Below are 11,034 nucleotides of genomic sequence, written 5' to 3'. Positions count from 1 at the left end.
CTTTGCCTGTGAGCAATTACCTAGTTTTGACTTCATATCCATTTTGTGATTGTTGTCTCCAATTAAGCTTCTTGGGGGAAAGGACTACTTTATTTTTTGTCTTTGTAACCTCAGTACCTCCCACAGTGCCTGGCACACAGTAAGTGATTAGCATTTGTTAACAATGCTACTTGGTTGATGTGATACATATTCTAGTGCCTATCTATGACCATACAAGTCATGGTCTTCAAAAGAACTAGCAAAGAGTAAGCTTTTCTCCCTACCTCAAGTATGCTAAGTAGCTCTGCTAGAAAAAAAAAAAACAGAGATAAACTCCCAAGGTAGTGAGGTGGTACAGAGGGATAGAACCTGGAGACCTGGAGTCAGGAAGACTTGAGGAGTTTGATTCTTGTCTCAAATGACCTGTGTGACCTTGGGTAAGTCATGCAGCTTTTCTGCCTCTACCTTTCTATCTGTAAAACTGTGATAATGATAACACTCACTTCAAGGTTGAGCAGAGTTTCAAAGGAGTTAAGTCTATGAATGCTAGCTATAAACAAAATTCAGAGACACAAGAATTGAAGAAAAAAAGTTGAGTAAAGGTTGAGCACAGGTCGTGTTCCTGCTGGTTCAGAACATTTCATTAGTTTACTCATGAGAGACTGTGTTATTCCTACCTCCCAACCTCTAATAGATGAAATCCCTCTCTGGCTTCAAGAGTCAACTCAACTACATAAAACTTTTCCTGGTATCCCTGCGAGGAGATGTTTTCTCCCTCAAACTTTCTATAATAGTTTTTGGACCTCTGTCTTGTATTTTTCACAGTCTGTCTTAAACAAATCTCATTCTTCCAATTAGACTGCAATGAAGGCTAGAACTTTGCTATATTTTATAGTATCCCCCTATTTCAAGAGAATGTGGCATATTTTTTATATAGTTATCTCCCAGAGTGGACTTAATGCTTTGCACTGAGGAGACATTTAATATTTATTAAATTTATTTGTTAAATAAGCTGTCAATTATTTTCTCTGAAGTTCCTATAAACTGAAAATGTCTAGCCATATACTTTAAAATAGATGTCTCATGTAATATGTTATAATAGCATTTAACTTGTGTGTATTTGAAACAATATTCCTCAAAATCACAAAGAAAGGATAAGACCCAGTCTGACCTAGTAGCTTGCAGAACACTTCTGGACTATTCTGAACACACTGTTTCTTATTAATTATTTAACCATATCCTGAAAGGGATAGTAGACTTCGACCGGACCATGCCTACAAAGATAACATGGTGTGGTCAAATATAAAAATTTTAATTACAATAGGACCATAATTTATCAATTGTTTAGAACAGAGATGAACCAAATTCAGGGCCTACATGCTTTAATCACAAATGTGCTTTGTACACAAAGATGACCTTAACAGAATCACCATCAATAAGATGTTATTGAGCTGCTGACCCAGGTGTGGTACTGGGTCTGGTGACAATCTTTCCACATTCTTACACCTGACTCCTTTATCATACATTTGCCACATGACTGGACCAGGTTAGGGATGTAGTCTACAACCATGGACACTTTTTAAAAGGATGTATCTCTTTAAGAATGGCCAACCCATGGCATACAAATCATCTGACTGTCTCCACTTCTCCCTATTTAGCATACATAGATCAACATGACAGCTGCTTTCAACTGCATGTAAGGTTTAGAAACTGATAACTGAAGTGGGGTGGGGTAATAAAAATACCAGTTTGTTCATGACGTAGTTGTTTTTTAAAAGTCAAAAGTGACAATGAAATTAATGACTTCATAGTCAGTCGCATTCATTATGTGCTTAAGCCAATTGAATAACCATATAAGTGTACATATCCCTTAATTATTTACCTAGGAAATGGCAAGATGTATATCAGCTCATAATAATAAGCAAACTGGTAAAGGGTATGAATAATTTTTGATTAGAAGTAGATGATTTAGTAGTGTTGAAAGATTTATTCAGGATTTACTGAGGCTCTGGGTTCTAGATTTAACATTCATATAGAATAAAACAAATGTATTTTTAAACTTTGGTCACAGCAGCTTTTGAAATCATCTACTAATTTATGGAAGGGCTGAAATCTGCATTGGTAGAAGGAGTAACAGTGAAGTATTTTTCTAGCTTTTTCATGTCCATGGACCTCTAAAATTGGGATCAAACACACTAATTAAAGATGGAGAAATACAGACCATGTTCACCATTAGAGTTTCAATAATACTAGACTATAAAACAAATTCTTTAATTTTTCAAGTGTTTTGAGAAACAAAATTATGTACTTAACCCAGCCTTGAAGATGAACACAAAATTTACCAGCCTACAATGTTGCCCACAATTCTTTGAGCACCAACTCTGTGCACAGCACTATACCAGGTGCCACAGAAGAGTTTACCAGATGTGGACATGCTTTTAAGGACCTTACTATCTGTAATATCCAGATAGCAAAATAAATAAAATCAACATTGTTTACTACTGGCCTGACAAAAATAATTACTGGTCCCAGGCACATGGCCATCTACAAAGCTGATTTAAGCCCATTTCAAGCAATAATTACCTTAGCTCCTGCCTCTGAAAAAATAATTAAAATAAAAAAAGGAAAGACACCTTTCAAAAGAAAGATATGCCACACAGAAATTCAGGATGAAAATTTTCCATGCAAGGGTTTCTCCTGCGCCTGTTTGAAGGCATTAAAATATTTAAAAGAAATTCAGTTCAAGCTTTTCTGTTTACCTATCTTCAGTTTTACTTTTCCAAGTACAAGCAAGGTAAACAAGAAAGCATTACTTTTAAATTACTCCTTTTTGTCTGAACAGAAATATTTCATCTTGAAGAAGTATTGCCAAAATTATTGATGGAAATACAATTTTAAAATCATGTTGAATCGTTTACTATTATTTTGATGAAGTCAAAATAAAAACAATATGAAAATAGCTATTCCAAATATTTGAGTTTAAACTTTTTTAAAAGCATGGGTTTTAGGTGTTTCTTTTTCTTTTTAAAAGAATGCTCATCCATCCATTCTACACCTCAAGTCCATTGTAGTTCTATTTTTATAAAAAAATTCTGGGAAAAATTCTCAGTTCAACTTAGTAAAAAGTGATATCTAGAAAATACTCAACATTATCAAGATGTCTGTTTTAAAAAAGCCTTCAGGCTACTAAAGCATTCTAAGGCACAGTGTTTCAGAAGAAGCGTCTTCTTCCATTGGCGTTACTTATATATGTAGTGTTTATAACTGAGTCCAAAGCGAATCACTGGTGCTCCATTGTGGAAGTTGTGCCAGAAGATTCAAACATAGGCTCCAAGAGCGGCATGAAATTCAGTGAGACACTGCACAAGCTGCTGGAATTTGGGTCTTTCCTCAGGATCTAGAGCCCAGCAACAGGCCATTACAGCAAACCTGCAAGGTAAACAAAAAGGAAAAAAATTCTTTTTGGCAAAAGCAAGAAAAAGACAAAATCAAATAAGAATGAATCTTGTTCTTAATAAAAAGGCAACAATCAATTTTTAAAAATATACTAGAAGTTAGCTGATAATTAGCTGTTCATTATCTCTAAGATAATTGATTTCTCTTCAAAAAAAACTTTTTTTTTGCTCTTTTTGATCATTTTACTACTAATTACTAGCTCTATCACAAGATGGGTATAGACAGTGAGAGGAAGAAAAATTAAAATGAGTTAATTTTACTAATTTAAAAGAACTAGTAGAGCAGGAGATTCAAACAACAGATAAAATGAAGTGTTTGGCATATCAACAGAACTGATTTTTTAAAAAACCTCCCATGATTATTTTTAAGATACATTTTAGCAATGCCTTCTCTCTTTATACTACTATGATTTCAACTCTGAATTCCAGATTCAACCCTCTCCCCCTGCTTCATGACAAAGAAAAACTAATCAAATAAAAATATTCAACGTGGTGACTACATCAGACAACCACATTCCCACAACGACGTTCTTGCAAAGTTGTTTCTCAACTTTCCACTGTGAGAGGGGGGATATTTTATTATCTATTCTTTGAGTTCTTTATTAGTTATCCACTTAATCAGAGTTTAAATTCCTTTCAGTAATCTTTCAATTTACATCACAATAGGTATTTTCACTTGGTTCTGCTTATTTTAATCTGCATTAGTCTACTGAGTCAAGGTAACAGAACAGAATCACAGAATTTAGGAGCTGGAAGAACTTCTGGATGTCATCTACACTAACCCATCAACTCTTTGGTGAAGAAACTGAGTCTTTGATCATAAAATATAAGAGCCAGGATTTAAATTCAAGTTCACAGAAACTGGGCTAAAAGGAACTACTGGAAATATTGGAGTGGTTTGCCATTTTCCTTCTCCAGCTCATTTTACAGATGAGGAAATGGAGGCAAACAGGGTGAAGTGACTTGCCTGGGGCCACACAACTACTGTCTGAGGCCAAATCTGAACTCAGTTCTTCCTGACTCCAGGCCTGGCATTCTATCTACTGCACTACCTGGCTGCCCCACTAGACATGAAGACATTTTTTAAAAGGGTGAGCTGAGATGACATTCACATTTAAGCTGGGTCTCTTGTGAAATAACAGTATCACAGGCATTATGTTTCCCATATGTATAGCTAACTTTCCTCACAAGATCAAAATGCTAAATGCAACTATAAATCAGTCACTTACTAAATGCCAACAATGAGCCAGGCATTATGCTAGAGTTACAAATGCAGAGAGTGAAATAATCCTTATTCTCAAGGAGTTTATATACCATATTATATCCACACAACTGGACACAGTGAGTTCAGATATTTTTAAAAATCCATTAAGTATGAAATAAATTTTATATGAATGTCTATCTATACTTAATATATAATTGCTTCTGATTAAAACCTTTAGGAATGTCCTTCAAATAATAATACAGCTATTGCTATAAATGGGATAATACACATCTATTCAGTTAGATATTTTCTGTAAATTATTCTCTCAGGTTAAAATCAGATAGATTAATAAATAAATGGATTTATTCCAGCCTTTAACCCAGTCATCTGAAAGGTGTCACAGTCTCCTAAAATCTCCAATTCACTATAAAAAATAATTTATATAATGGAAGTTTTCTCACTAAATAGGAAAATTCTGATCAGGATTTTCTATTTCATAACAAATGTATCAGTCAATGAAATAAGATTGAATTTTTATTTCTTCCACTATAATGAAACTTACAATTCATCAGGGCAGTTGATTGGCTGAGCTATTCGGTAGCCATCTTTTAGATAAGCAGCCATCTCAAAGGGGTCAATATCCACATATGGAGTCTGGCCCAGAGTCATTAGTTCCCACAGCGTTACTCCAAATGCCCACTGAAAAGAAAAGAAACAAAAAGGCACGTTTTAAAAAAAATAATGACATCTGTCAAGATTTTACTAACAATAACTTACTAAAATGAATTTTAACTTAGATAAAATATGCATTATCTTGTTCAAACCATTTTCTTCTGAATAAGTTTTATTAATGCATATTTTTTACATGAGTCACTTTTGAATATATACCCTACCTATTTTCAGGACTTTGTAAGTAAGAAAATGGTTAAGCAAATTAAAGTAATCATGTCTGATAGCAGACACAATATTCTACTTCTCCTCTGCCCCACTTTTCATACTGAGAGGAAGGTACTTCCTTCCTCCCTTTTCTGAGGCCACAATTGATCATTACAATTACTCACTTTGGCTTTTAGTGTTCATCTACGTTATTGTAGTCAGTATGTATATTGCTCTACTTGTTACTTAATTGCATAAGTTCATGTAAATCTTTACATGGTTCTCTGAATATCTTAAATTTATAATTTTTATGGTACAATAATATTTTATTATGCTCATATGCCAAAATTTGTTTAGCCAATCTCCAATCCATGGGAGCCCACATTTCCAATTTTTTGCTACCACAAAAAAGCTATGAATATTGTGATATATATGGAACCTTTCTTTGTCTCTACTTCCATAGTATATGCCTATTAATGGGATGCCTCGATCAGAGTGTATGAAGTCCAGCAGCTCTTCTTGAATAACTCCGAAGTGCTTCTTCAAAAGGTTTTGTCAATTAACAGTCCTGCTAGGAGGACTGGTGTGCTGTGGTAAACATATTCCCTCCAAAATTAACTATTTTTCTTTTGTCAATTTTGTCAGTTTGCTGGATGTGAGACAAAACTTTAGAGTTATTTCCATTTCTTTTGTTGTGATTGGAGAAATGTTTCATACTGATGATGATTTACAATTCTTCTGAAAACTGTTCATTTTCTTTTAGCCAAATAACAAGGTGGCAATTCCCACTGTTCTTGGATACTAGTCACATTAAGAAGAGATATCTGATTCAAAGATTTTTTTTTCTCCAACTGACAGCTTTCTTTCTTATCTTAGCTGTATTGATCTTGTCTATTTTTTCAAAATTTTATGTAGTTGAAATTGTTTATTTTTTCTTTTATGCTCTCCATCCCTTATTTGGTCAAAAAAAATTGTTTTCCTGAGTTAGAAGAAACAAAAACATTGTGTTTAATAAATACATTGCGATGTAATGGAAAAAGGATTAGCGGTCCAGTTCTGAGATGTTGGCTTTCAGACTTGACTCCAATACTTCAGCTGTGTTTCGGTGGTCAAATAAAAAACCCTCTGAGTCTCAGTTTTTTCATTAATAAAATAGAAATATTTACACTACCTATACCTCACAGAGTTGTTGTAAGAAGTGTTTTTATAAATTAAAAAAATGCTACATAGATATGAATTATTTCATTTGAATACAAGTATCTATATACCTTAAGGTGACAGGAAATATAGGAGTATCTTATTTTGAATATTTATACTGGCAATAAACCCTGAATTGCTTATCCCTAAGATTTCCCTTGCACTGAGACCTTTAATACACATATGGTCAGAATGCATTTTTAAGAAATCAATAAGAGCTCATTAATTTAGACTATTTAGAGGAAATATGTGAAACATACAACTGTCCTTAAAAACAAACAAAAAGACTATGGGGTCAGGGAGAAAAAAATCTTAAGAAGATAGTACTGATGTTTAGAATACTGGGATAATAATAATGGACATTGGTAAGAAGGATGAAGTATTCAACTCTTATTTGACATACATACTGATATATACATGCACATATGTACTTGTATATTTTATACCAAGTACTCTGCAAATCTTTAAAGTGTTTTATAAACGCTAGCTATTATGAGCCAGGTTAATCAAAATTAAAAAGGCTCACAATACAATGAAATTTTTGAGTTGTTTTTCAACTCTTTATGACCCCACTGGGTGTTTTCTTGGCAAAGATACTGGAGAGGTTTGCCATTTCCTTCTCCAGCTCATTTTACAGATGAAGAAACAGAGGCAAACAGGATTAAGTGATTGGCCAGGGTCACACAGCTAATAAGCGTCTGAGGTTAGTTTGAACTCACAAAGATGAGTCTTTCTGACTCCAGGCCAGACACTTTATTCACTATGTTAACTGCCCCAATACGATGAGAAGGCCACACCTATTCTTGTGCCAAATTCATTTGACATCTCATATCTTATAATTAGGCCTTATCTACCAGGCACCATGATTTTTAAATCTCTTTCATCCTCTATGAATGTCTGGAAATGCATGGAGATTTACTGTCTTGCTTTCTTATCGTGTTTACAAATTTTTTTTTTAAACTTAGAGCTCTAAAATATCAGCTATTACTCGGCACAGATCTGGTCATATCACTCCTGCTCAAAATGCTTCAATGGCTCTTTACCGTAGGATCACAAGATTTAAGAGATGGAATGGACCCTAAAAGATCATTTAATCCAAGCCCCTTATTTTACAGATAAGAAAACTGAGAAGCCCAGAGAGGTTCAATGACTTCCCCAAGGTCACAGAGAAAATAAATAGCAGCAAGGTTAGGATTATCTGTCAAATGTTAAAATTCCTTAGTGAGGCCTAAGTCCTTTATAATCTGATGCCCTCCTACCTTTCCAGACTGATCATATTACTAACATCCTCATGTCCTATATTCTAACCAAATTGGACTAAGCCAAACTGGACTACTTTCAGTTCCTCAAACATTCCTTTTAATGTTTTCCCCATACCTTTCTCCTTTATGTCTATCCAAATCCTACTAATCCTTTAAAGCTCATCTCAACTGCTATCTACTTCACAATGGCTTTTCAGAATCCTTGTCTAATTGGTAAATCTTTCGCTTCTCAAGGCACACATAATACTCTTTACCGAACATGTATTATTTTTTATTATATTTATTTGCATATGAATTCACCACTCTACCAGATGGTAAGATGCACGAGGGCAATTTATTTAGTCATTTCCCATTTGATGGACATACACCATTTCCCCCCCCAGTTCTCTGCTACTATGAAAAGTGCTGTTATTTTGGGCTTTTTCTATTTTTGAAAAACTCAGGGTATTATAGGTAACAGGAGGATCTCTAGATCAGAAAGTATGGACATCTCGTTGACTTTCTTAGTATAATTCAAAATTGCATTCTAGAATGTCTGGACCAATTCAGCAGCACCAAGAACAATATAATAATGTACCTGTCTTTCCATAACCTCTTCAATGCTAAATATTCCAATACTGAGGCCAACAGGTGGCACAATGGATGGAGCACCATGCCTGGAGTGAGGAAGACTTAAATTCAAATATGGTTTCAGACACTTCCTACCTGTGGGACCCTGGGTACGTCACTTAACCTCTGTCTGCCTAAGTTTCCTCAACTACAAAAGGAGGATCAAATCACTTATCTTCAAGGGCTGTTGTGAGGATCAAATGAGATAAATATTTGTAAAACTACCAGCACAGTGCCTGGTACGTAGCAGGCATTCATTAAATGCTTATTTCCTTCCCCATCTTGTGTCTTGGTCAATTTGCTGGGTGTGAAATGAAACTTCAGAGTTCTTTTAATCTGAATGCTCTTGTTATTAGCTGTTTGGTCAGTCTTCATATTAGCAGTCTGAAATTTTTTTGAGAACTAAATGTTTCTATCTTCTGACTGTTTATTGGGAAATGGATTGTAGGCTTTATGTATTTGTGTTAGTTTCATGTATAGCTTGGATATCAGGCCTTTATCAGAGCTATCTAATGCAAAGATTTTCCCCAGTTGATGGCTTCCCTTCTTATCCTAATATCACTGATCTTGTTCCCGCAAAAGCTTTTCAACTTCAAGCTACCAGCATTATTTATTTTAACTTTTGTGACTGGCTCAAGTCCTTGTCTGGTTAAGAGTTCTTACCCTAGTTATGATACAAAAGGCACCTGCACTGATTTTCTTGTAAAGTTTCTATAATGTGACCTTGAATATGTAGGCCACATAAACATTTTGAGATTACTGTCATATATGATGTAAGCTATTAGTTTAAACCTAATTTCTGCCAAAATGCTTTCCAGTTTTCCCAGCAGTTCTTGTCAAATAGGAAGTACTTACTCACCCAAGTTACTTACATGCATCATTTTATTGAAAGTTAGATTACTGGGTTAAAATGTTTCTGATTCTTTCATATTTGGTCTGTTACACTGATGTATTTTCTTATTTTTTTAAGCATACTATCAAATAGTCTTGATTACTGATTTAAAATATTATGTGAAAGTCTAGAAGTTCTATTTCTCTCTTCATTTTCATTTCTTTTCCTTATTTCCTCTCAGATTGTAAAACTTGTATTCCTCTAAATGGATGTTATTAGTTTATCTAGCTCTATAAAACATCTCCTCAGGACCATAACTGTCATAGCATTTAATCTGTAAGTTAATTTGGATAGCATCAATTTTACTAGTGTGTCCAAGCCAGGAGCACTGAATATATCAAACACTGAAGTCATTATTTTATTGTCTAGAGTATTTTAAACTGAATCTCTAAAATCATATGTATCTTGGGAGACTGTCTCCCAGGTATCTTATGTTTTTGGTAGTGATTTTGAATGAGACTTCCTCTAATTTCTTCTTGGATTTTGTATTGTTACATAAAAGCCCTGTTGATTTTGAGTTTATTTTGTATCCTGCTCTCTGCTGACATCTCAATTTTTTTTCTTATTTTTTGGGAATTTCTAAGTAAAACATAATATCAGCAGTCTTTGCCTATGTTTTTTACCTTTACTTTCTTTTTCTTATTTCACTGCTTCTTGCATTCCTCAGTCACATATAATGTGAGTGTATATTTTTTAATGGTCCTTCTATTATAAAACTTTGTAAGGGGAGGGGATCCTCTCCCCCTCCCGTAAATGAATGTTGTACTTTGTCAGACTTCTTGTGCAACTATAATCATGTGGTTTTGCATGGTTCTGTTTTTAATAGTGTAAAAAGAATGAGTGTTTCACATTAAAGAGGTGAAGGGAAGCTCCAGTGCTAGACAGACAGGGATAGACAGGAACTTCACTCCTACTAGCATTGTCCCATGGAGTAGAAGCATCATTGGGGACACTGGTCTTGTCTGGGCTTATGTTTGTGTCATCAGCCTAAAAAGGTGGTGTGTGTGTGTGTGTGTATGTGAACATGTGATATATGTGTGCATGTGGGTATATATTTATTTTTATATATGTATATGTGCTGTATATAAATACATACATATACACACACATATGAATATGGAACCCTGATTAGAGGCACTTAGGGCATGCATTCTTACCGGTTCTCACTTTAAGCCATCTCTCAGGGGGCCACAATAGTCTATCAATCTTATAGGAAGAGCACAGAGGAACAGCAGGCATTTAAAATGGACACACCACTCAACCCCACCTGCTGTTGTTCCTAGTAGCTTGATGGCTGATATTCCAGCCTTCTCTTCTCAGTAACCTCCAAAGATAAGTTCAAGAAGACATCACTAAAGTAGTGAACTCTGAGGCAAAGTCTGTCTCCAGTTCTAGAAAGTGACATCTCTAGAGCAAATTGGAGCAGGGAGTCGAGAAGGCCAGGGTTACAAAATGATTACACTAACTTTTCACAATTTTGCACTATTTGTGTATCCCTGATAGAAATTCAACTTGATCACAGTGAATAATTTTTTAAATCTACTGCTGCATGTGCAGTTT

The 11,034-nt window shown here is 34.7% G+C and overlaps 1 protein-coding gene across 3 annotated transcripts in view; it reads right to left on the bottom strand.

The window, feature by feature from the left end:
* Positions 1-1,344: 1,344 nt before the first annotated feature.
* Positions 1,345-11,034, bottom strand: part of RYK (receptor like tyrosine kinase) — a 111,182-nt gene continuing 101,492 nt past the window's right edge. For 2 of the 3 annotated variants that reach the window (XM_072613611.1, XM_072613612.1), the window contains exons 14-15: positions 5,201-5,337; positions 1,345-3,408 (exon numbers count right to left, since the gene is read on the bottom strand). In XM_072613611.1, coding sequence (XP_072469712.1) covers positions 3,297-3,408; positions 5,201-5,337 — 249 coding nt within the window. In that variant the 3' untranslated portion in view covers positions 1,345-3,296. The remainder of the gene's footprint in view (positions 3,409-5,200; positions 5,338-11,034) is intronic. The other variant, XR_011967931.1, reaches the window with a different exon arrangement.

The sequence above is a fragment of the Notamacropus eugenii genome, chromosome 5 (assembly GCF_028372415.1).
Source record: "Notamacropus eugenii isolate mMacEug1 chromosome 5, mMacEug1.pri_v2, whole genome shotgun sequence".
Lineage (NCBI taxonomy): Eukaryota > Metazoa > Chordata > Mammalia > Diprotodontia > Macropodidae > Notamacropus > Notamacropus eugenii.
Note: the sequence above shows the minus strand (reverse complement) of the source record. Positions and strands in the feature narration are given on the sequence as shown.